The 27,199-nt window shown below is 46.9% G+C and overlaps 1 protein-coding gene across 4 annotated transcripts in view; it reads left to right on the top strand.

Moving 5' to 3' along the window:
• Positions 1 to 27,199, top strand: part of hipk2 (homeodomain interacting protein kinase 2) — a 219,832-nt gene that overhangs the window by 181,719 nt on the left and 10,914 nt on the right. The window contains exons 8-13 of one of the 4 annotated variants that reach the window (XM_067999916.1): positions 7,150 to 7,276; positions 8,339 to 8,460; positions 10,164 to 10,303; positions 11,306 to 11,485; positions 15,533 to 15,808; positions 21,000 to 21,250. In XM_067999916.1, coding sequence (XP_067856017.1) covers positions 7,150 to 7,276; positions 8,339 to 8,460; positions 10,164 to 10,303; positions 11,306 to 11,485; positions 15,533 to 15,808; positions 21,000 to 21,250 — 1,096 coding nt within the window. Of the gene's footprint in view, positions 1 to 7,056; positions 7,277 to 8,338; positions 8,461 to 10,160; positions 10,304 to 11,305; positions 11,486 to 15,532; positions 15,809 to 20,999; positions 21,251 to 27,199 lie in introns of all 4 variants that reach the window. The other 3 variants (XM_067999915.1, XM_067999914.1, XM_067999913.1) reach the window with 3 other exon arrangements.

Here is a 27,199-nt window from a genome sequence, read left to right as displayed (position 1 = left end):
AATGCATCAGCAGCTATAAGCAATAATCCAGCAACTAACGTGTAGATCCTGCACGTGGCGGGGTCCTCCAGGCCGTCTACGACATGTTTAGCTGGTCGAGGTTAAGACGGTGCGTTGGCTGGAGTGTTGAGTACCAAAATGGTGACTATCCCTTAAAATCAGTTTTGCACACTGATCTAAAGCATATTCTCCTTACTTTATATGGTATCGGCATTTGATATCTGCTCGTGCATGAACCCCTTTACCAAGATGGAATCCGGTGCATGTCACACTAGAAGCGTGCATGCCCATTCCGGACGCCATTTTGGAACTTCAGGAGGCCGCGTAAAGCCTAGAAAATGGGTGCTACACGGCTGAATTTCTAGCCCACAGTTCCCAAAGCTCTCCACCACTGGGGTTTTCCTTGCCTCATATCTGGGTCTGTTGTAGACTAATTGATAGAGATTGATTGCTATGATTATCGTTGTATCATGTGACTACCAGGATGTTAGAAGGCGAAGTAGATGGACCTCGGTCTTTTATCGTCTAGGATTTCCTATGTTCCTATTTGCACTACCCTCTGTGTGTAAAAGTGCTTCCTGATTTCACTACTAAATGGCCTACCTCTAATTTGTGCCCCTTGTTCTGGATTCCCCCATCAAAGGAAACAGTTTCTCTGTATCTACCCTATCGAATCCCTTAATCATTTTAAATACCTCGATTAGATCGCCCCTCAATCATCTAAAGTCAAGGGAATACAAAACAATTTTATTCAACCTGTCTTCTAATAATTTAACCCTTTAAGCCCTATCATCATTCTGGTGAATCTGCGCTGTACCCCCTCCGAGGCCAATATGTCTTCTCATGAGGTTCAGTACCCAAAACTGAATACATTACTCCAGATGGGATCTGACCAAGGCTCTGTACAATTGAAGCATCACTTCCTCCCCTTTGTATTCCAGCCCCCTTGAGATAAAGGCCAACACTCCATTAGCCTTTTTGATTACTTTTTATACCTGTCCACTAGCTTTCAATGATTTGTGTACATTCACATGTGATTTCAGGCCTGAGTGTTCTGAACCAGTTCTGCATAGCGCACAACCAGATAAATGTACAGTGAGTGATCTAGACCGAGTCAACATGGGCCACAGCTGGGCAGTTAGAGATTGAAGGATCTAAACCGGGTCAGCACGGTCCACAGCTGGACATGCATACACTAATTGTTCTGAACGAGGTCAATACAGGTCACAGCCAGGCAGATAGACACAAAGTGATCTAAACCAGGCGAATAGAGGGCACAGCCAGGCAAATAGACGCTAAGTGATCTAAACCAGGGCAATACAGGGCACAACCAGGCAGATAGATGCGAAGTGATCTAAACCAGGGCAATACAGGGCACAACCAGGCAGATAGACCCTAAGTGATCTAAACCAGGGCAATACAGGGCACAACCAGGCAGATAGACGCTAAGTGATCTAAACCCGGGCAATACAGGGCACAACCAGGCAGATAGACGCTAAGTGATCTAAACCAGGGCAATACAGGGCACAACCAACGGGTCAGCACTGTTCCGTTGGTCAGACTGAGGGGTAGAAATATCTGGAGCAGATGTGTGATGTCAAAAGGCCCTGTGCTCCCTGTAGCACTTCGTGCCTCAGTCAGCACCACAATCCGAGCTTTTATCTCTGACTTACAGGATAGCCGAAAGAATAGGGGTACGGATTACCTCAAGATCAGTCCCAGCTTAATTTGATAGAACGCAAGAAAAGCTGAGAGATTTAATGGCTTGCAATTAGACCAACCTACACAGGCTGCACCAGTCCACTGTCTCTATGAGAAGTGGATGAATTCAGAGCTCTTGCAATCGGAGTCATTTTAAAAATGGCCCCCCAGTGGAGTAATGCTGTCTGGTGTGAAACGGAATGGCCCGAGTCTAATTCCTGGTATATACTGAATTTGGTTGACCTCAGTGCCCTTTGACCATAGAATGAGGGAAAAAGAAATCGGACAGGTTATTACTGTCCAGTCACTTCTGTTGAAAAGTGCGTGTGTGAGGACAGGCTCAAGCTTGGCTAGGATGCCCTCCACAGTCGAATAGCCTAATGTCGAGACTGGAAAGGGAAGAATGGCCACTTGGCTAAGATGCTGGAGGACGGCTGGCAGCAGTGGGACTGTAACCCAGCAAGAGACAGCGCCTTAAGGAGAGAAGGGGAGAAAAAAAATGACAAGAAACTAATCTGCCCATTCATGATATTCACCACAAAGGGTAGTTCCGCTTTAACTATCCCAACAAGCTAAATGCGGCCTTTCTTGTAAAAACTACAATGTTTGAACTGAAGACTAAACATGTGTGATAGTGAATTGCCAAGGTCATTCACAGGCCAGTTGGAAACTAGTCACTTAGCTCTCACTTTGATGAATAAACACTTAACCGTTGAGTAAACAGGAACTCCATATGTTAGAACAGCTCACACTGGGGTTTCAGTCTTAAAGAGGCACTGCTGCATCTGTGTTGGCAAAACTTCTTTGTCACATTAATCATGGTGATATCATTCACAATGCGAAAGCTCGATTGCCCTCGGAAATTATGACTCGTGTCTCCTCCGGGAACTACCCTCCTCCGAAACAAAAACGGCTTTAAGGATAAGTCTGGGAATTACAATTGAGTCATACAGCTGGACTGTGCGCTTGTTGGCGAGTCTGCTAATCGCTCCTATTTTTAAATCTCTCGTTGTCACATCGCATTCCCCCAGCGGGGGTCTCTTCTCGGGCAGTGCTCTCCATGAGCTGGCTGCTCGGAGGTGTTGGAGAGTGGGACTGGGGGGAGGGACCAGTCACCCTGTGCTGCTTTATACCTCACTCTCCCTACCTACAGAGTCATGGCCGAGCTCCAAAGCACCTCCTTCCCCTCATTCGCCTCAGCGTCCAATGGGAAGGTTTTGGGTTTGCATCCATTGGTTTGAAGCCATCCCAGGCACGGAACGTTATGCCCTCCACTCCCCAAAATAAACGGCTTGAGTTCGGAAATCAGAAGTATCCCTGGAACGGTGCCAGGTTTGAATTCTGCTCTGTGCTGATCTCAATTTGGGTGATGATGAGGGGGCTTAAATCTACTGGGTTAGAGGGGGAGGTGGGGGGAAGAATCAGCAAGTGTTCCTGCTCTTGATTGCCATCTAGTATCCCTGCTGTAAGTGTGTGCATGTGCATTTATGTGCATGTGTGTATACACGTGTACGTGTGTGAACTTGTGTGTGTGTATGACAAGTTTGAGCTCAGCTGTGCTCGAAAGCATGCGAACACTCCTATCAGGTTCACACATAAAGGATGGTCACCAGGATGAGGTAACAGGAGGTCCCTTCCACCTGGGGACCCTGTAACGCATCATCAGTCAGCGCCTTTAGGAGGGGGAGGGGGAATAAAAGAGCAAAAAAATAAAATTAGGCACATTTTTTAAAAATCGATCAGGGTACGGACAAGAGGAACTGTGCTTGGTCAGATGGAGAACACAGCAGCAGCAGAAATCTGTCTGCAGTATCCATAGCATGAGTTTAACCCTCGAGTATCACAGTATTTTTACTATATTGTAGTTTTCTGTGTGCTTCCAAGGGTGTTCCATCCCATGGTAAAGAAAGAAAAAAGCCAATTTTCAAAAAGGAGTCTGTATTTTTCATGCACTGATTCATGAGTCCCTAACCCTTTTCTATTGAAAGGAATCGGAAAACCTTAAAAGGAATTTTCTCCATTCATAGTTTGTGAATGGAAATTGCCCACTTCAGTTCTACACCTGGTGATCCCATCTCAAGTGTTTTTTTTCTATCTTTAGGGGGAGAGGAGGGAAGCAAAGCAAGCCTCTTAACCATGCCTTTGCCAATTTGGTAAAACGCGGTGTTGCTTTTTGCCGTAGCGTACTGCATGTGTGTTTTTTGGTGTGTTTGATTCCCTGCTGGAGTGAATTCGAAAGTGATAGCTCAACTGGTGAGTGAGGCACTGAGCCATGAAGACCAACCTGGGCTCTAGGCTTGGAGTGGCTACAGCGCAGATTCACCTGAAGGATACCGGGGCTTAGAGGGTTAAATTATGAAGACAAGTTGCTTAAACTTGGCTTGTATTCCCTTGAATTTAGAAGATTGAGGGATTATCTAATTGTGGTCTTTAAAATGAGTATGGGATTCGATCGGGTAGATTCCGAGAAACTATTTCCTCTGGTGGGGGAATCCAGAACAAGGGGACATAATCTTAAAATTAGAGCTAGGTCATTCAGGAGTGAAATCAGGAAGCATTTTTTCACACGAAGGGTAGTAGAAATCTGGAATCCTCTCCTCCAAAAGGCTGTGGATGCTGGGGGTCAATTGGAGCTTTCAAGGCTGAGGTCGATAGATTTTTGTTGGGTAAGGATATCAAGGGATATGAAACAAAGGCAGGTAAATGGAGCTGAGGTGCAGATCAGCCATGATCCAATAGAATGGCAGAGCAGGCTTGGAGCGACCACTCCTGTTCCTGTGTTACTATGAGTTGGCTAATCTCAGCTAGGTTGGCAACTGGAACATCAAAATTGGTCTCTGTGCGCTTGGGCGAGGTTGCATTTTATGGTCTCTGAATATGCTGCTATAATTTATGTTTAAAAAGCTACCATTAAGTTAACTGTAGCTCTCAACAATACAGCTTGGAAGCATGGATTACCATCCAGATGAAGTGTCTGAACCATAGTGCTTCGGACAATGGGAGTTAGTTGCGATATTGTAATGAACATCCACACCTTTTGTCATTGGGATGATCTATTCATCTGAGCCTAGCATGGCACGTCTGTTGACGATATCCTCTTGGGAAGAAGGTAGCTGGTTTGGGTGACAGATATACTGGCGAATCCCTGAACGGGGAAGGAGTTGGATGGGTGGGGAGGGGGTAGGTAACAGTCCCCTTTCTGGAAACACAGGGAGAAGAGGGTAAAGACCCACATGTAAAGGTCAGTCAGACCAGTTAAGTCTGGGAAGAAGCCCAACCTAATGAGGGATAGTTCGCTCATCATACAGAGCCAGTCAGAATCAGGAGGCTAACCAGGTAGCCGATAAATGTGGGTGGTGTGACATGGTTTATCGTGTTTCTTTTGTACAGGAAGGGGAGCGAAGGAAGTGAGACTCGACTAGAGCTGTTGCTCTGTATATTCACTTGCTGTCTGTAAAATAAAGCATCTTAACAATTTGTCTCTGGCCTCGAGTCGTGAGAAATTGTGTGAAAGACACAATATCCAGTTCATAGCACAAAGGGGTCCTATTCCTACACCTCTGGATTGCATTTTGGTATGATTAGATATTGGGCAGTATAGGAATGCGCCTGGACATAAGGCATTGGGGAGTACTTACAGGAGTGACCAGCTCCATTGAACTCAAGAGAACATCGAAGGCAAACTGCAAATTTTTATCAGCTGAGTTAGCTGATCTCAGCTCAGGTGGGAATTGGGACACTAAAACTGGTCGTAGTGCCCCTGGACTAGGGAGTTGAAAAAATATCAGCCGATGGCTGATGCTCCTGATTGTCATCAGATGACTGCAGCTGGGTGTTGGGCTGGGCTGCAGTACCCCAACAGTAAAAACTCACCCATGAAGAATGGTCAAGAAGTATCGGAGGGTGACCAACCCCCATGTGACCACACCTCAGTGAAAGTCAGAGCCTTCAGGAGGGGAGAGGGGAATTGGAATGAAAAATAAGTTAACCGTGGTTTCAGTTTCAAAATGGTAAAATGGTCATGGATGTCTTAATGTACTGTGCTAGTTATATCTTTGCTTGATTCTCAGATATACATTGATCATGGCTTTCTGGAAAATCCTCAGTATTTGTTTGTTAGACTCTTGGCTCCCATCTTTCCCCTTTACCCTGGATGCTTTTTTGCAAGTTTGCTGCGTACAGCTCTTTTATGCAGTTTGAATCCAGGGTTCTTTTCTAGTGCAATAAATGCTGCTTTTTGGTTCACAAGCACGCAGGGCTGCTCACGTGGGACCACCTCAAACTGGTCCCACCATTCCCAGTAATAGAACTGTATCCACCCCAGTGGTATACAGTGATCGACCTGTACCCGCCACTACTGTGCCTCAGTGTTATACAGTGACAGACCTGTACCCACCAGTACTGTACCTCAGTGCTATACAGTGATCGACCTGTACCCACCAGTACTGTACACCAGTATTAAAGTGACAGACCTGTACCCGCCACTACTGTACCCCAGTGCTATACAGTGACCTGTACCCATCAGTACTGTACACCAGTGCCATATGGTAACAGACCTGTACCCACCAGTACTGTATCGCAGTGTTATACAGTGACAAACCTGTACTCACCAGTACTGTACCCCAGTGCTGTATGGTAACAGATCTGAACTCACCAGTACTGTGTCGCAGTGTTATACAGTGACAAACCTGTACCCCCCAGTACTGTACTCCAGTGTTACAGTGACAAACCTGTGCCCACCAGTACTGTACCCCAGTGCTATACAGTGACAGACCTGTACCCACCAGTACTGTACCCCAGTGTTAGACGTTTAGATTCGTTCTATAGGATTTACATTGTCCACAAAGAGTTGACCGGAGAGCAGTTTGTAGAAGGCAATGCTATTCAACCACAGACCACGTTCACTGGAAAGTTAAACTTTTGTCCCACGTATGAATGTACATGTATATATAGATCTATATATATATATACAAATATCCCAGTTAGCGACTATTTTAATTAGTATTTTGGGCATATAAAGATTCTGTCACGTAAAGTTTGACAGATAAGAAATATGAGGATTTTCCTGAACATTTTTAAACATCTTCATTGTGCTTCAAATACAAGGATCCACCAATTTGATTTCTAATGACATGAGATTTTAGTAACATATAAAGTTCAACATGCGATTTGTTATGAAGATATTGTTCAGTTTAAAAAAAAACACACATTCTGGACACACATTGTCCCAAGCGCCAGGAAATCAAATTGATTCGGCTGAGATTTTGTGCTCTCTCTGTGTTTTATTTTTTCCTTCCCTGAACAGCCTTGCTTACCATCTCCCATTATTTGTATTAAATCCCATCATCCCTTTAGGCCAACAGCCTGGCTCCCACATCCACAAGTGCCACCCTTTCCCTTGCCAACCCCGATGTCTCCTTACTTAACTACCAATCTGCACTTTACCAGCCTTCAGCAGCGTCCATGGCAGCTGTCGCCCAGCGGAGCATGCCACTGCAGACGGGGGCCTCACAGCTGTGTGCTCGGCCTGACCCCTTCCAGCAGGCCTTGATTGTGTGCCCGCCCGGATTTCAAGGTGAGATGTGTTTCGTTTGGCTCATTTTCTTTAACCCGCTGCTCAGACAACTTCACGTCATTGTAATTCAGTGCACACGATGCTGTTTCCTATTGTACTAAAAGCAGCTCCCCACAACCCCCCTCCCGCCACCCCCACCGCAATGGCTCAGTCTATTCTGAGAGCAGCTGGGCTGGGCAGACCAGGAAAGTCCCAGGATCGATCCCTGGCCTGTGTCGTCAGAGGGGAGCGGAGGTGTTACAAGAAAGATTGGACAGTCTGGGGCTCGTATAGAGGTCTTAAAATTATGATGGGGTTTGATAGGGGAGACATAGAGAAGACGTTTCCACTTGTGGGGGAGTCCAAAACTAGAGGCCATAAATATAAGATAGTCACTAATAAATCCAACAGGGAATTCAGGAGAAACTTCTTTACTCAGAGAGTGGTTATAATATGGAACTTGCTACCACATGGAGTGGCTGAGATGAACAGAATAGATGCATTTAAGGGGAAGCGAGATAAACACATGAGGGAAAAAAGAATAGAAGGATATGATGATAGGGTGAGGTGAAGTAAGATGAGAGGAGGCTCGTGTGGAGCATAAATACCGGCATAGACCTGTTGGGCCAAATGGCCTGTTTCTGTGCTGTACGTTCTATGTCATTGGCCTCAGCACCCAGTGTTATGGAGGAGGGGAGGGATCAGGCAGAGTTTCCACTCCTGACCATTTGCTGGAAAGCACACGCGTCTGTTTGTCAGGTGAGGATAGGATCAGGCTCAACTGTGACATTCTCGATGGATGAATAGCCTGTCACTCACGCATGAAGATCAGCCATTGGGGTGAGACACTGGAGGGTGTCTGTTACCATTGGGGTGAGACACTGGAGGGTGTCTGTTACCATTGGGGTGAGACACTGGAGGGTGTCTGTTACCATTGGGACCCAGTGCATTCAGGAAAGGAGGAATAATTGTTTTTAAAAGCTAGTGTGCGTCAAATTTTGACTAAACTCTTACTTGATCCTGACAGATCATTCTCCATGTGTTTTTCTTACATTTTGAATGCTCTCTCATTGGTGCCAATAGGGTTACAGGCTTCCCCCACCAAGCACGCCGGGTACTCGGTCCGAATGGAGAATGCTCTTCCTATCGTCACGCAGGCTCCAGGAGCTCAGCCTCTTCAGATCCAGCCTGGCCTTCTGACACAGGTAGTTGGAATGCTGTCCCTAGCAAACATTGGAGTGGTCAAGAAAGTGTTACATTTCAGAAGGACCCCTCATGGCTTCCAGGGCATAGACACTGCCCAAATCAGATCAGAAGGTCTCAGGTCCGAATCCTAATCTGTGCTAATCTGAAGTGAGGTAACAGATGGGGGGCTGCTGCAATTGGTTTTCTCGCCTCTGGGCTAGGGAGAAGAAAGTTTAGACAGGGCTCCTGCTCCTGGCCACTATCCAGTGACATCGGTTAGAAAGTGAGTGTGTTTGGACTGGGGCGAGAATGAAGAAAGAAAGAAAGACTTGCATTTCTATCACGCCTACCACAATCTCAGAATGTCCCAAAGCACTTTACAGCCAATGTAGTACTATTTGAAATGTAGTCACTGTTGTAATGTAGGAAATGCAGCAGCCAGTACGCGCACAGCAAGATCCCACAAACAGCAGTGTGATAATGACCAGATAATCACTTTTTTTTAGTGCTGTTGGTTGAGGGATAAATATTGGCCAGGACATCAGGGAGAATTCTCCTGCTCTTCTTCGAATAGCACCATAGGATCATTTACATTCACCTGCAAATCCATAGAGAGCGTACAGGTGAGATTCACTAGGATGATGCCAGAGATGGGAAACTATAGTTATGATAGGAGACTTCGGATACTGGGACCTTTTCCACTGGAGCAGAGAAGGGTAAAAAGAGATTTAAACAAAAGTTATAAAATTATGAAGGGTATTGATGGAGTGAATCAGGAAAGACTGTTTCCTCTGGTTGGGTAGTGAGTGATGTGGGGTCATCAATTTAAAACTGTCATTGAGAGCCAGGAGAGAGGTCAGGAGAAATTTCTCTACGCAGAGGGTTGTTGGAGCAAGGAATGCTTTGTCACAGGGAGTGATTGAGGCAGAGACCATTGCATCTTTTAAGGAAGGAGCAGATGAACAATTGAAGCAAAGGAAGATACAGAGAGAGCAGAGTAGTGGAATTAATTTTGGATTGCTCTAGCTAAGATCCAGCACAGATATGATGGGCCGAATGGCTTCCTTTTACGCAGTTGATCTATTTTTTGGCAGTCATGATGTGGAGATGCTGGTGATGGACTGGGGTGGACAAATGTAAGGAATCTTACAACACCAGGTTATAGTCCAACAGTTTTATTTGAAAAAGTGTTGGTTTTGGCAGTGTTGGTTGATGGATAATGTTGGCCAGGAGACAACTTGGCCAGGAGACAGTGCTTTCGTTCATGTTCACTGGAACAGGCAGCTGGAACCTTGGGTTCACATCTCATCCAAAGGATGGATGGTCTTCCCCGCTCAGATCTTAGAAAAGGGAGTGGAAACAGGACCGGCCTTAAAAATATTACTGATAATGAAGCATTGAAAGTATTGGGAGTCCATTTATAATAATCCTTTTACGAGTTGCAATGAAAGTGCTTGAAACACACAGTGAATAAGTCAGTCGCAAACGGAAAAGGCAGGTTAGTGTTTTGTGTGGAGACCTTTCATCAAGATGCTTCTCCCAGAGTTCCCGAATGTTAATGTTAACTTAGTTCAATCAAAAACTTGGTATAGAGTTGCTGGCAAATTGGAAATGACTCCGGAATGAAACTGGAGGATAATGACCACGCCCTCCCCCACCCCCACCTCACCTCTCCCCTTAACCTCATCAGCATTTCTTATTTTGTTTTTCTTCCTTATAGCAGGCTTGGCCCAGTGGGACCCAGCAGATCCTTTTGCCTCCAGCCTGGCAACAGCTAACAGGAGTGGCGGCCCATACCTCAATGCAGCACGCTACCGTTCTTCCAGAGACAATGGCAGGGACCCAGCAACTGGCAGACTGGAGGTAGGCTCGATCGATCTAGTCAACTGAAATGTGGCTGCTTAATTTTCCGCCAGCTCCTCCCCAGAGGGAAGGGTTCGGTGCACGTCAGCATAACCCAAAACCACTTGGTTTGGCGAAACCATGAGACAGCTTGGCCTGATGTGCTTGTGAAACCATGTAATGGCCTAAATGGCATCATCATCATGGCCAAGAGTTGTCTAGACCTTGTGTTGGTTAGTCAGGTGTTTGGCATGTGTGGAAACCCAACAAGTAGGGTTTCCAGTTGCCTGATGCAGAGTCAACACTCTCCCTGCAGGGACACAGCCCAATTGACTTAATCCAGAGAACTGAGGCACAGCGTGGCTTAAAGAACCCCCACCCAAGGGCGTGTAGGAGTACGGCTGGAGTTTAACCAGTGCAAACCACGCCATTTAGTACGGGTCCAATGGTGTTTTCTCACCCTTCCTTTCATGTATCTGTACAGCATGTCTTACCCGTCCAGGTGTCATCACTGGCCCAGGCCGGCCGGTCAGTTACCACCGATGTCCCTGGTGTATTTCAGTGTCGGATTACCGAGAATGCCATGGAAGGTTGACTCAGTTCCAATCACCAGGGGTGTCAGCATGGAGCTAACGTGACACCACAGAGACCACACCCAACCTCTTCCCCTTTCCCCCTCAGATAGGATTGTCACTAGTTGGTCAGGTAAATGAGAATTGGATGGAGAATGTGCCACCTGTCAAAGCTGCTCCTTCCATAGTCCTATTGTGAACTCCGCCCGATTTATTAAATGTCCTGAAATTTGTGAAGCTCAGTACATAAAAGATGTCATCGCAAGTGCTGTCCATGTCAACCACAAACCCTCCTCCCTTTTTCCTTGGAATTATCTCTAACCCGAAAAACTCTGAAAAGAGAACTGGGGTCAGGGGAAAGATTGACTACTTGTAACTGGTGAGAGACGCGTTATTGGTCTGTCCTGAGTAAGTATGATTAACTCCTTTAATGTCCTTTCGCCTGGCCCAGGAACACTCACCCGCACACCAGCCATTACAATACCATCATGCAGCAGCCGGCCCTGCTGGCAAGTCACGTGACCCTGCCGTCTGCCCAGCCGTTGAATGTTGGTGTCGCTCATGTAATGAGACAGCAGCCCACCTCGAGCACCTCCTCAAAGAAGAACAAGCAGCAGCAGTCCTCTGCCAGGTGCGTACAATGCGTCGTCTGAAAATTACTGTCATTCCCCTGTGAGAGCTGAGGAGGGTTCAAGAAAGAAAGGCTTGCATTTATATCGCGCCTTTCACGACCTCAGGAAGTCCCAAAGCGCTTTACAGCCAATGAAGCACTTTTGAAACGTAGTCGCAGTTTTAATGTAATAAATGTCGTAGCCAATTTGCGCAGAGTGCTACCCTGACACAACACCTTTTGAAGTGTGTGACCAAAATTGTACACAACACTCCAAGTTTAATCTCCCCAGTGTATTAGGAACATAGGAATTTCTAGATGAAAAAAGACCAAGGTCCATCCAGTTCACCTTCTACCATCCTGATAGTGACATAATACAGCGATAATGGAGTTGTTGACTAATCATAGCAATCAATCTCTATCAATTAGTCTACAACAGACCCAGGCATGGGGCGAGGAAAACACCAGTGGTGGAAAGCTTTGGGAACCAGAGGTCCAAAGTCACCTGTTCATCCCCAGCATGTTACGCTTACCACATGTCACGTCTCAATAAAACCCCAAGACAACCTCTGGACACTTACACACCACCGTCCGGATGAGGCCAACATTCAATTTGCTTCACCACGTGGAAAGTGACAAGTCCAATATCACTTCCAGGTTCCTTCTAAAATCTCCCTGCGCTAATCCTGTTCCCTTGAATTCCTAAGCTACCCATTCTTTCTTGCAATATGCAATACATTGCATTTGTCAGATTTGAATTTCATTTGCAGTGGATACAATGTTTAACCTGTAATGTTCAAAAGTATTTCTTAACACTGTTTATTTCAGAATAAAAAGGGGGAATTCTCTGATCCCATACCACTAGTTGGAAAGCCAAGCTCCAAAGGAGCATATGTCAGAGGTACGGCTACCACGTGTAAGCAACCTGACATAGGAGGGCTGATTCCACAGGTTCATGGAGTGAACCCTTCCTTATCAGGGTTAGTTAAACTCATGCTGTTTGGTTGTCACACTGACTGAACTCGTGCCACGTCTGAAAGCACGTTGCTTAAATTGCGACGTTCTAAGCAATCGGTTTATCAAGATGAACCCAATCGTCACATCTGTGCAAAGGAAATAGTTAGACTCACTAACGGCAGCTTCCCAAATGCCCTGGTGGGTGAATGTATCGAGACAAAATGGAACAGACCAGAAGTTCTCAGGTTCAATCTCCAATCTGTGCTGAGTTAACTGAACTCGTGATGTGGAGATGCCGGTGATGGACTGGGGTTGACAAATGTAAGGAATCTTACAACACCAGGTTATAGTCCAACAGTTTTATTTGAAAATCACAAGCTTTCGGAGGCTTTCTCTTTCGTCAGGTGAAGTGTGGGATTCCCTGAAGGTTACCACATTTATAGTCAGAGAACAATACCTGGTGATTACAGATAATCTTTCCAACTGCCCATTGTCAAGGCAATCAAAGTGTTCAGACAGAGAGATGTTACATACAGGACCGCCGAATTTACAAACGGCCAGAACAAAAGACAGAAAGAGAGAGAGAGAGAAATATCCGAAAGGAAGAGAAAGAGAGAGAATGACCCGTTGTATTAAAAACAGATAACTTTTTTTCGCTGGTGGGGTTACGTGTAGCGTGACATGAACCCAAGATCCCGGTTGAGGCCGTCCTCATGGGTGCGGAACTTGGCTATCAATTTCTGCTCGACGATTTTGCGTTGTCGTGTGTCTCGGAGGCCGCCTTGGAGAATGCTTACCTGAAGATCGGTGGCTGAATGTCCTTGACTGCTGAAGTGTTCCCCGACTGGGAGGGAACCCTCCTGTCTGGTGATTGTTGCGCGGTGTCCGTTCATCCGTTGTCGCAGTGTCTGCATGGTCTCGCCAATGTACCATGCTCTGGGGCATCCTTTCCTGCAACGTATGAGGTAGACAACGTTGGCCGAGTCACAGGAGTATTAACCATGTACCTGGTGGGTGGTGTCCTCTCGTGTGATGGTGGTATCTGTGTCGATGATCTGGCATGTCTTGCAGAGGTTGCCGTGGCAGGGTTGTGTAGTGTCGTGGACGCTGTTCTCCTGAAAGCTGGGTAATTTGCTGTGAACGATGGTCTGTTTGAGGTTGGGTGGCTGTTTGAAGGCGAGTAGTGGAGGTGTGGGGATGGCCTTAGCGAGGTGTTCGTCGTCATCGATGACATGTTGAAGGCTGCGGAGAACATGGCATAGTTTCTCCGCTCCGGGGAAGTATTGGACGACGAAGGGTACTCTGTTGGTTGCGTCCCGTGTTAGTCTTCTGAGGAGGTCTATGCGATTTTTTGCTGTGGCCCGTCGGAACTGTCGATCGACGAGTCGAGCGTCATATCCCGTTCTTACGAGGGCGTCTTTCAGCGTCTGTAGGTGTCCATCGCGTTCCTCCTCATCTGAGCAGATCCTGTGTATTCGCAGGGCCTGTCCATAGGGGATGGCCTCTTTGACGTGGTTAGGGTGGAAGCTGGAAAAGTGGAGCATCGTAAGGTTGTCCGTGGGCTTGCGGTAGAGTGAGGTGCCCGTCTTTGATGGAGATTTGTGTGTCCAAGGAAGAAACCGATTCTGAGGAGTAGTCCATGGTGAGCTTGATGGTGGGATGGAACTTGTTGATGTTATCGTGTAGTCTCTTTAGTGATTCTTCGCCGTGGGTCCATAGGAAGAAAATGTCGTCGATGTATCTGGTGTATAGCGTTGGTTGGAGGTCCTGTGCAGTGAAGAAGTCGTGCTCGAACTTGTGCATGAAAATGTTGGCGTATTGGGATGCGAATTTGGTCCCCTTGGCTGTTCCGTGTGTTTGGGTAAAGAACTGGTTATCGAAGGTGAAGACATTGTGATCCAGGATGAAGCGGATGAGTTGTAGGATGGAGTCTGGAGATTGGCTGTTGTTAGTGTTGAGTATTGATGCTGTTGCAGCGATGCCGTCATCGTGGGGGATACTGGTGTAGAGTGCCGAGACGCCCATCGTGGTGAGAAGTGTTCCTGGTTCAACGGACACCGCGCAACAATCGCCAGACAGGAGGGTTCCCTCCCAGTCGGGGAACACTTCAGCAGTCAAGGACATTCAGCCACCGACCTTCGGGTAAGCGTTCTCCAAGGCGGCCTTCGAGACACACGACAACGCAAAATCATCGAGCAGAAATTGATAGCCAAGTTCCGCACCCATGAGGACGGCCTCAACCGGGATCTTGGGTTCATGTCACGCTACACGTAACCCCACCAGCGAAAAAAAGTTATCTGTTTTTAATACAACGGGTCATTCTCTCTCTTTCTCTTCCTTTCGGATGTTTCTCTCTCTCTCTCTTTTGTTCTGGCCGTTTGTGTATTCGGTGGTCCTGTATGTAACATCACTCTGTCTGAACACTTTGATTGCCTTGACAACGGGCAGTTGGAAAGATTATCTGTAATTACCAGGTATTGTTCTCTGACTATAAATGCGGTAAACTTCAGGGAATCCCACACTCACCTGACGAAGGAGAAAGCCTCCGAAAGCTTGTGATTTTCAAATAAAACTGTTGGACTATAACCTGGTGTTGTCAGATTCCTTACATTTAACTGAACTCAGCTGTGATACAGTTAGCCTCGGCACTGAGTTCGGGAGGGTTGGGGGTGGGGTGGATCAGCCAAGGGTCCTGCTCCTGACCATTGTCCAGCGACCCCTATCCCCCCCACCCTGCTGGAAAGTCTGTACCTGTCGTTATCAGGTCCAGGCTCAGCTGCGACGGCCCTCACTGTTGAATTCCCTGTCAGCACTCAGGACTGAGGCTCACAAGTAAATTGTGGGCAATTGGGTGAGATACTGGAGAGGAGCCAGCGACTGGGGAGCTGTGTGCCGACACGAGTCAGCGCCTTCAGGAGGAGAACGAGAATGTTGACAAGAAGGAGAGGAAATCAAATCCAAATTAGACATAATTACAGGATTAAATGGTTTTCAGTGCCTTAAATAAAAACTATTTTGTTTAACACGACTCTCTGGGAGTCATACACAGGAATACTGATTTATTTATTTTTTCTGTGCACGTGTCCTAACTTTTCTGCTCTTTCCCTGTAGGAATATTTCGGCCTATGAAGTCTCCTCCTCCCGAAGCTTCAGCTCGCCTCAGCGCTCGAAGCGGGTGAAGGAGAACACACCACCGCGCTGTGCGGCGGTGCAGGACAGTCCGGCCTGCAACACCTTGACATGTGGCTGGGGGGAGGCCACCAGCACAACCCAAGAGCACCAGAGGCAGACCATCATCATTCCCGACACGCCGAGCCCAGCAGTCAGCGTCATCACCATCAGCAGCGACACGGATGACGAGGTGGAACGCAAACGAGCCCCCAACAGGTGAAGAGGCAGCAGGCGCCGTTACATAGAATTACAGCACAGAAACAGGCCATTCGGCCCAACTGGTCTATGCTGGTGTTTATGCTCCACACGAGCCTCCTCCCACCCTACTTCATCTCACCCCATCAACATATCCCCTTCTATTTCTTTCTCCCTCATGTGTTTATCTAGCTTCCCCTGAAATGCATCTCTGCTATTCACCTCAACTAGTCAATGTGGAAGCAAGTTCCACATTCTCACCACTCCCTGGATCAAGAAGTTTCTCGTGAATTTGTTCTTGGATTTATTAGTGATAGTTACGCAAGCGAGGCCTTTGTTTTGACGGACGTTGTCCGTTGAAAGCCTTTGCATGGAGCTTGCGGTGGTGACCACATTTGGAATTCAACAACACCGTGCAGTTCTGGAACAGAGACAAAGTTTTGAGCAACCTATTGAAGGAACGGCAAGAGATACCAAGGCCGAGAGATTTCCAAAGAGAGCTGCAGACTGTAGCATGTGCACTGCTCACCGACAGTGGAATTAGGGAGGGGGAGGGAAGAGAAATACTGGAGTAGGCTAGAGTCGGAAGAGCTGAGGGTGTGGCCTGTGCTGTAGGGTTGAAGAGAGCAGAGATGGGGTGGAGCAAGGCCGTGGAGGGAATTGAAGAGGTGAACGAGGATTTTGAAGTGCACACTTTAATAGGGAGCCCGTGTAGGTGGCTGAGGACAGGGTGATGGGTGCGAGGGACTTAGTGCGGGGTAGGATATGGACACCAGAGTTCACGTGAACTTGACAGTGACTAGTACTATTACATGAGAATACGTGTGAAATGGGAAGATTCTGGCTGCGCTGGTGAAGGCTACCCTTCTATTTATAGAAGGAGATCACCGTACAGAACTCCAGGCTACAGGGTGTAGAACTGTAAAGAGACTCACAGAATTATAGCGGTGAAAATCTCCTTTCACAACTGTCGTGCAGACTGTCGCAGTTCAGGCCTTCTCCCATTGCTGAGTTATGCCCACTGCCGAACGGCAATTTCCACAGGTGCACCGAGTGCCCCATCAACAGAAACCTGTGCCCTTTAGCCTGCCGTAATGTGCCCAGGACTGGCAAAGATTCCAGGGAGTCCCAATGCATGCTCCCGTCTTCTCCGAAAGACGGTAAGTAACCACAGCATCACACCAATATGCACAGATGGACAAATAGGTGGGAGATGATCACGTGTGGAGCCCCTGTTAGTTCAGGTGGTTTGAAACAAAGAACTGGAGACCCCAGAGCTGGACCTCAATGACATTGCTGTAATTTGTTTGACGTTAAAGCATTTGATGATCAAACAATTTCTTCTCAATGGTCAGGCAATTGAGATGTTGTAAGGAGATCAGTTGTAAACCGCAGTCCCCTGGCCTACTCGCAGTCTGTCTGCTTTTGACACCCATCAAGAGCTGAGGCTTGGGGATCCCAAATGTGCACAGAGATGTTGCTCGAGTTTAACCAGATAAAACCATGCCACTGACCCAGAAAAGGGGTTAATATCCGTGGATGCAGAGGGAAGCTAGGGAAGGAATAGTACAGACCGTGACTTTGGGAAACAAAATTGTGCCAGAGAATTGGCATGTGGCAAATATGATCCCCACCCCCCACTTCAAAAAAGGCAACGGGGATATGCCAGGAAATCACAGGATCAGTGAGACTTATTTCTACTGTTGATCAACTATTAGAATCTATGACTTAGATGAAGGAATAGAGAGTCGTGTATCCAAGTTTGCTGATGACACTAAGTTAGGTGACATAGTAAATAGTGTAGATGGGAGCAGAAAGTTGCAAAGGGACATTGATAGATTAAGTGAGTGGGAAAAACTGTGGCAGATGGAATTCAGTGTGGGGAAGCACAAGATGATCCACTTTGGACCTAAGAAAAATAGATCAGAGTATTTTCTAAATGGTGAGAAGCTAGGAACTGTGGAGGAGCAAAGAGATTTAGGGTTCATGCATAGAAATCACTAAAAGCTAGTGGACAGGTACAAAATATAATTTAAAGGCTAATGGAATGTTGGCCTTTTATCTCTAGAGGGCTGGAATAAAAAGGGATTATGCTATAGTTGTATAAAGCTCTGGTTGGACCACATCTGGAGCACTGCGTTTAATTCTGGACACCACACTTCAGGAAGAATTTATTGGCCTTGGAGGGGGTGCAGCACAGATTCACCAGACTGATACCGGGGCTAAAAGGGTTAAATTATGAGGAAAGGCTAGGCTTGTATCCCCTTGAGTATAGAAGATTAAGGGGTGGTGTAACTGAGGTGTTTAAGATGATTAAAGGATTTGACGGAGTAGATAGAGAGAAACTATTTCCTCTGGTGGGGGAGCCAAGAGCAAAGTGGTATAACCTTAAAATTAAAGCTAAGCCGTTGAAGGTGATGTCAGAAAGCACTTCCTCACACAAAGGGTAGTGGAAATCTGGAACACTCTCCCCCCCAAAAAGCTGTTGAGGCTGGGGGTCAATTGAAAATACCAAAACTGAGATTGCTAGATTTTTGTTGGGTAGGGGTATGAATGGTTATTGAACCAAGGTGGGTAAGTGGAGTTAAGATACAGATCAGCCAGGATCCAATTGAATGGTGGAACAGGCTCGAGGGGCTGAATGGCTTACTCCCGTTCCTATGATCCTATAACATGGGATAAAATTACTAGGTACTTGGAGAAACGTGAGTTAGGGCCAGTCAGCACAGATTGCTAAAACATAGGTTGTGCTTGACCGACCTTATAGAATTCTTTGAAGAAACAACAGGGAGGATAGATAAAGGAAATACAATGGATGAAATCTATATGGATTTGATAAGATACCACATAAGAGACAAGGCAAAGATCATGGCATATGGAATTAAGGATAATGTGGCAACAAGGATAGAGAGATAGTTAGACAACAAAAAGCAAAGGGTAGGGGTAAAAGAAAGTTTCTCGGACTGGAAAGGCATGATGGGTGCTGTTCCATAGAGGTCTGTGCTGGGACTGCTCTTATTCACTGGACACGTAAGTGATCTGGACTTTGGAGTTGAGGGAACGGCATTGAAATTTGCTCATGGAACCAAACGAAGGGTATGGCAAATTGTGACCAGGGTTGCGTATAAGTTGAGGAGGACATAGAGAGGTTTGCATGGTATTAAAGCATGTGGGCAAGGAAAGTGGGAGCACTCACTAAACTAAGTGGCTTATGTGGAGAAAAACACCAGTGCCAACTTAATGGACAGAATGTGCTGGGACTTTCTATGCGAGCAGCAGTAGTTGCAGTTTAATGAAGGAAAGTGTGATGCAAATGGGCACAGTAGTGTAGTGGTTATGTTACTGGATTAATAATCCAGAGAACATGAGTTCAAATCAATGGCAGTTTGAGAATTTGAATTCAGCTTTAAAAAAATCTGGAAATAAAAAGCTGATATCAGTAAAAGTGACTACTAAACCGTCGGATTGTCGTAAAAACCCAACTGGTTCACTAAAGTCCTTTAGTAAAGAAAACCTGCAGTCCTTAACCGGTCCGGCTTATATGCAACTCCTGTCCCACGCCAATATGATTGAGTCTTAACTGTGCTCTGAAGAGGCCTGGCAGGAAAGGTATAAAAGCAATGGAAAAGGCGCAGAATGAGGTATTACCAGGGATGAAGTGTTACAGTTATGAAGAGAGTTTTGAGAAATGAAGGCATTTTTCACTGGCGCTGAGAATGCCAAGGAGTGACCCGATTGAGGTGACACGATTGTGAAGGGATATGATAGGGTAAATAGCGGGAGATTGTTTCCACTGGTCAGTGAGGGGTAATGAGGAGGCCCAGATTTATGATAATCTCAAGAATTGAAGGGAGACTTGGAAAACTTTCTCTCCATTGAGGGTGATTAGAATATCCAATCCCTACCACAAACAGAGTCCTTTAATTCTTTTAAAAAGAAATTAGATAGTTGCTTGAAAAAGCAGAATATTAAAGGATGTGGGCAGGGAGAGTGGGGGATTAAACTAAGTAGCTTATGTGGAGAAAAACACCACTGCAGACTTGATGGGTGGAATGTGCTGGAACATTCTATGAGAACAGCGGTAAATTTCTTTCTGTGAGGTTTGGACCATCTTAAACTTTAGGGCACTGGCTTTCAGGGTTATCTGAAGCTGAGCGGGGAGAATGCCCTCCTCTTTCCAGGCCCCATCAATGAGTCCAGATGGCTTGCTGATCATTAACCATGCCCCAGAGTACAGTGAATGTGTCTGACTCTGGTATCAGGTTACCACAAGCCTGCTTCAGAGGATTGGCTAGGTTCCAATCCGTCACTGCTAGGCTTGTCATCTTGGAACCAACTCAATCCCAATGCCCTCCCACCTACCTCCCCTCACAAGGACCATAATCACTAATTGGTCAAGTCTTTCTACACACAGTTTAAGCTCGGCTGATGTTGTTGATCCTGGCATCTGAATTTTAATTTGATTTGCGTTTTTGCACTAATGAAAGCAACTGCTTCAGGGTCAAGGGTCACCTTCCCCTGTTGTGTCTGCTTTCATAGAACATCCCTTCTCTCCTGCAGCCACATCCTGCGAAACACCGTGTATAAGCCAAATCTCCAGGCAGGTTTTAGGACCTCTCGATAGTTGAATGCAAACATCTTTTGGGAAGTAAAAAGTTGAGTCTCTGATTTGGTAATGGATTGTCTAGAATTGGGAAATTTCATCATACACATTGTCAAGATGCAGCCAATGGACAAGTTGATTGATTGCATAACCCTGAGCCATACAGACCAAGAGGGCCCAATCCAAAGTCTGTACTAAATTAGCTGATCTCAGTCAGGGCAAAAGTTGGGGAACTACACTTGGCCCCAGTATGCTGGAGATGGGGAAAAGTCAGCCAGGGTTCCCATTTATACTGCAGTGTGTGTGTGTAAGAATGGATATCGGGTGAGGACTGGATCAGGCTCAGCTGTGATGCCTTACCATGGTGAATTGCCCGCCAACTCTCACTGTCAAGGATCACACCTGAAGAATGGCAAACTTGGGCAAGTTACTGGAGATTGGTTGGTGCCGTGCAGCCCCAGTCCAGGAAGAATCAGGACCATCAGGGGAGAGGTGGTGGGGTGGAGTTGTGGGGGGGGTGGGGGCGGTGCGGGGGAAGCTGAAGGGTGGTGGGGTTAAAAAGATCAACTTCCAGTCTATTATTATAAGCGTTTTCCTTTTTCTTTTCAGCCGATTGTCAAAGCAGAGGAAGAACGTCATCAGCTGCGTCACGGTTCATGACTCACCAGATTCGGACTCCTCGAGCAACAACAGCCCGTATGCCCAGCGACAGCGGCACAACTTTGGCAGCAGCACCGCGTACAATCTGGCCAAAGGACGGACGGACAGCCATCACGGCAGCAACCCACGCACGATCATTGTCCCCCCCCTCAAGACGCAGTCGATTGACACCGTGGCAGGCTGTGACCGCCTTGTGCCAGGTAACTGTGGACGTGCTCGCGATCCCTCCTTGTAAACTTCGCAAGTGTCCCAGTCCGTCCTGGAAGATCTCAGATCACTAGTGCCAGCTTCCAACCTCTGACATCGCAGGCAAACCTCCCAAATGCATTGCCCTGTCTGGAGCAGTGCAGTCAGGAGCTGGCACTGGAGAGTCTGGCTCTTCATGGGTAAGCAGTAAGAAAGAAAAAAATGAAGACTTGCATTTATATAGCGCCTTTCACAAACTCAAGTTGTTCCTAAGCGCTTTATAGCCAATGAAGTGCTTTTGATGTGCAGTCACTGTTATAATGTAGGAAACACAGCAAGGTCCCACAAACAGTGTTGTGAAAATGACCAGATAATCTGTTTTTAGGTGTTAGCTGAGGGATTGGCCAGGATACTGAGAGAACTCCTTTGCTCTTCTTCAGAGTAGTGCCATGCAGATCTTTTACATCCACCTGAGAGGGCAGACAGGGCCTCAGTTTAACGTCTCACCTGAAAGACAGCACCTCCAACAGTGCAGCACTCCCTCAGTACTGCACTGGAGTGTCAGCCTAGATTATGTGCTCGAGTCTCTGGAGTGGGACTTGAACCCACAACCTTCTGACTTAAAGACGCGAGTGCTACCAACTGAGCTACAGCTGACACTTGATAAGGTGTATCCTTGTGCTTCAGAACATTCTAGACATCGCACTCAGTTTACAGAGTTGGTTGTACTGATGACCTTTTTTTTGTCCAAGTCCTCCCCCTCCCCCCTCCCTTTTTGTCCAGTACCAGGTGTTCACTCTTCACGATGAGCCACGGCAAGGAAGTGTCAACAGGCAGCTCCGCCAAGACGTCTCTTGTTCTAAGGCAATGTGCGCTTCCCTGCTGGGGTAATTCGATAGCGATTGGGTGCAAACACCCTGGCTGACTTACCCCGTCCATCGCACAGGGGCAGTGAGGCCAGCTGTGCTTTGCTCCAGCTGAAATCTGCTAAATCAGCACGGACTAGGGATGGAACCAGGGGCCCCCATTATGCATGGCCTTTGCTGTGTGAGGAAGGCATTATCTGGAACTGTAACGTGATGCACCCCTCCCCCCTCCCCCTCCCCCGCATTTTAACAGTTTTATTCTTTGCTGGAAGAGGTGTTGTGAACTTGAGGGATAGGGCCAATGCTGGGTAGTGTTGGGATTTGTCTATAAACTAGCAGTAAACGAGCCCCAGCCCCTCCACTGGTCTACTGGGTAAAGGCACAGCCTGGTGCCTTACTATGAACTGCTGAGTTAGCTTGCCACAGCCTGGCAGCAGCTGGCACATTGCAATTTCAGGGATCTGTTGTGGGGCCTCAACTTTCACCATATTTATAATTGACTCGAATAAAGGAGTTAGAAGGGACAATAAGCAGTGCAGATGGGATTAGACAGATCAAGTGAGTGGGCAAAACTGGCAGTTAGAGTTCAGTGTGGGTAAGTGTGAGGTCATCCACCTTGGACTCGAGAAAGATAAATCAGAGTATTTTCTAAATGGTGAGAAACTAGGAACTGTGGAGGAGCAGAGAGATTTGTGAGTCCAAGTACACAAATCATTACAGGTACAAAAAGCAATCGTAAAAAATTAATACAATGTTGGCCTTTATCTCAAGAGGGCTGGAATACAAAGGAGTGGAAGTTATGCTACAGTCATATAAAGCTCTGGTTAGACCCCATCTGGAGTACAGCATTCAGTTCAGGGCACCGCACCTCAGGAAGGATATATTGGCCTTGGAGGGGCTGCAGTGCAGATTCACCAGAATGATACTGGGGCTAAAGGGTTAAATTATGAAGCCAGGTCAGCTAAACTTGGTTTGTATTCCCTTGAGTTTAGAAGATTTGAGGGGTGATCTATATCAAAGTATTTAAAACCTTAAAAGGATTTGATAGGGAAGATACAGAAAAACTATTTTCTCTGGTGGGGCAATCATGAACAAGGGGGCATAATGTACGCCTGGAGGCCAGTAGAACCTCCGAATTTCATGGCCACCTGTCTCTTTTTTTAAAAAAAAGAGCACGTCCACAGAGTGACACCACCAGAGATGTTCAAGTATATACGAAATCTGGCATACTGTGCGTCCAACTCTATATCACACCTCAGGTGTCGCACCCAACAAGGTGAACCGATGATACTGCTCCTCCACTAACCTGAACAGGTTTGTAACGTCATGTGAAAATGTAAAAATTTACATGAAGTGATTTGTTTTACCTGTGCACCAGCATTTTCTGTGCTAGAAACGCCCATAACAATTTGTTTTGCATCGGAGGCCTATGCCAGGTGAGAAGATGGAGCTTTGAGTTCATGCAGGTTCCCACACGCACCACTACCCCGGCTGGTCTTTACAGTTTGTGATGTGCTATAAATGGGTTACACCAACTGAATTTTTCATTTATGTTTTTAACTCAGAAATTAAAAACCATCATTGTTTGCTTAAATAGCAACAAGTTCTGGAAGGACTGTGCCATCATTCAGATTCAGAGGGAGGTTCTGAATAAAAGTCCTCGTTCAAACGATGATTCTTAAAAGGAATCTTTTGGTGATACTAAGTACAATTGCAGAAATATTTGCTAAAGGAAGCTTTATAAATGCAAATTAGTTCAACCTATTCTTTAGTTTCATACATGTTTGACACTTGCTGTAAAAGCCCACACCTTTATCAGGTGGAAATTAAAGTTACAGGGAGGGAATTTTTAATTTATTTAGCTACCTACCTGTAATGGGTAAGGAAAATACTATTTATTTATTTTCCGGAAACCAATCAAAAAAAAAGTTATTTTATTGTAACTGGGCAGATCTCTGACCGACTTCTTTCCAAACTGTTTCAGTAGCGATAAGCACCTTCCCCTATTTCCATACTCCAGCCACACCCCATTGCAACAGTGTAATTTCTGATGGACCATGAGCAACACCATGGGAGGCGTCTTAAGACTTCCCACTTCAAAGCATCAAAGGAGAAACTGTTTCCAGTGGCAGGAAGGTCCGTAACCAGACGGGAGATGAGGAGAAATTTTTTATACACAGCGAGCTGTTATGATCTGGAATGCACTGCCTGAAAGGGTGGTGGAACCAGATTCAATAGCAACTTTCAAAAGGGAATTGGATAAATAATTGTAAAGGAAAAATTTGCAGGGCTGTGGGGAAAGAGCAGACGGAGTGGGATTAATTGGATAGCTCATTCAAAGAGCTGGCACAGGCAGATGGACTGAATGGCCTCCTTCTGCGCTGTGTGATTCTATGAAAAGTATTTTGAAGAAAGAGAAAGATAGACAGTCATTTTGTAGTAGTTTCTTTTTCATTCGTTCATGGGATGTGGGCGCCGCTGGCAAGGCCGGCATTTATTGCCCATCCCTAATTGCCCTTGAGAAGGTGGTGGTAAGCCGGTGCAGTCCGTGTGGTGAAGGTTCTCCCACAGTGCTGTTAGGAAGGGAGTTCCAAGATTTTGACCCAGCAACAATGAAGGAACGGCGATATATTTCCAAGTCGGGATGTTGTCTGACTCGGAGGGGAACATGTAGGTGGTGTTGTTCCCATGTGCCTGCTGATCTTATCCTTCTAGGTGGTAGAGGTCGCGGGTTTGGGAGGTGCTGTCGAAGAAACCTTGGCGAGTTGCTGCAGTGCATCCTGTGGATGGTACACACTGCAGCCACTGTGCGCCGGTGGTGAAGGGAGTGAATGTTTAGGGTGGTGGATGGGGTGCCAATCAAGCGGGCTGCTTTGTCCTGGATGGTGTCGAGCTTCTTGACTGTTGTTGGAGCTGCACTCATCCAGGCAAGTGGAGAGTATTCCATCACAATCCTGACTTGTGCCTTGTAGATGGTGGAAAGGCTTTGGGGAGTCAGCAGGTGAGTCACTCACCACAGAATACCCAGCCTTTGACCTGCTCTTGTAGCCACAATATTTATTTGGCTGGTCCAGTTAAGTTTCTGGTCAATGGTGACCCCCAGGATGTTGATGGTGGGGGATTCAGCAATGGTAATGCCGTTGAATGTCAAGGGGAGATGGTCATTACCTGGCACTTGTCTGGCGCGAATGTTACTTGCCACTTATGAGCCCAAACCTGGATGTTGTCCACGTCTTGCAGCATGGGGGCTCGGACTGCTTCATTATTTGAGGGGTTGCGAATGGAACTGAACACTATACAATCATCAGCGAACATCCCCATTTCTGACCTCATGATGGAGGGAAGGTCATTGATGAAGCAGCTGAAGATGGTTGGGTCTAGGACACTGCCCTGAAGAACTCCTACAGCAATGTCCTGGGGCTGAGATGATTGGCCTCCAACAACCACTACCATCTTCCTTTGTGCTAGGTATGACTCCAGCCACTGGAGAGTTTTGACCCTGATTCCCATTGACTTCAATTTTACTAGGGCTCCTTGGTGCCACACTCGGTCAATCGATGTCAAGGGCAGTCACTCTCACCTCACCTCTGGAATTCAGCTCTTTTGTCCATGTTTGGACCAAGGCTGTAATGAGGTCTGGAGCCGAGTGGTCCTGGCAGAACCCGAACTGAGCATCAGTGAGCAGGTTATTGGTGAGTAAGTGCCGCTTGATAGCACTGTCGACGACACCTTCCATCACTTTGCTGATGATTGAGAGTAGACTGATGGGGCGGTAATTGGCCGGATTGGATTTGTCCTGCTTTTTGTGGACAGGACATACCTGGGCAATTTTCCACATTGTCGGGTAGATGCCAGTGTTGTATCTGTACTGGAACAGTTTGGCTAGAGGCGTAGCTAGTTCTGGAGCACAAGTCTTCAGCACTACAGCCGGGATGTTGTCGGGGCCCATAGCCTTTGCTGTTTCCAATGCACTCAGCCGTTTCTTGATATCACGTGGAGTGAATCGAATTGGCTGAAGACTGGCTTCTGTGATGGTGGGGATATTGGGAGGAGGCCGAGATGGATCATCCACTCGGCACTTCTGGCTGAAGATGGTTGCAAACTCTTCAGCTTTGTCTTTTGCATTCACGTGCTGGACTCCGCCATCATTGAGGATGGGGATGTTTGCAGAGCCTCCTCCTCCCGTTAGTTGTTTAATTGTCCACCACCATTCACGACTGGATGTGGCAGGACTGCAGAGCTTTGATCTGATCCGTTGGTTGTGGAATCGCTTAGCTCTGTCTATAGCATGTTGCTTCCGCCGTTTAGCATGCATGTATTCCTGAGTTGTAGCTTCACCAGGTTGGCATTTTTAGGTACGCCTGGTGCTGCTCCTGGCATGCTCTTCTACACTCCTCATTGAACCAGGGTTGATCCCCTGGCTTGTTGGTAATGGTCGAATGAGGAATATGCTGGGCCATGAGGTTACAGATTGTCCTGGAATACAATTCTGCTGCTGCTGATGGCCCACAGCACCTCATGGATGCTCAGTTTAGAGCTTCTAAATCTGTTCTGAATCTATCCCATTTAGCACGGTGGTAGTGCCATACAACACGTTGGATGGTGTCCTCAGTGCGAAGACGGGATTTCATCTCCACGAGGACTGTGCGGTGGTCACTCCTACCAATACTGTCATGGACAGATGCATGTGCGACAGGTAGATTGGTGAGGATGAGGTCAAGTAGGTTTTTCCCTTGTGTTGGTTCACTCACCACCTGCCGCAGGCCCAGTCTGGCAGCTATGTCCTTCAGGACTCGGCCAGCTCGGTCAGTAGTGATGCTACCGAGCCACACTTGGTGATGGACATTGAAGTCCCCCACCCAGAGTACATTCTGTGCCCTTGCTACCCTCAGTGCTTCCTCCAAGTGGTGTTCAACATGGAGGAGGACTGATTCATCAGCTGAGGGAGGGTGGTAGGTGGTAATCAGCAGGAGGTTTCCTTGCCCATGTTTGACCTGATGCCATGAGATTTCATGGGGTCCAGAGTCAATGTTGAGAACTCCCAGGGCCACTCCCTCCTGACTGTATATCACTGTACCGCCACCTCTGGTCGGTCTG

This window comes from Heptranchias perlo, chromosome 18 (assembly GCF_035084215.1).
Source record: "Heptranchias perlo isolate sHepPer1 chromosome 18, sHepPer1.hap1, whole genome shotgun sequence".
Lineage (NCBI taxonomy): Eukaryota > Metazoa > Chordata > Chondrichthyes > Hexanchiformes > Hexanchidae > Heptranchias > Heptranchias perlo.
This window is presented reverse-complemented; position numbering and strand designations above follow the sequence as displayed.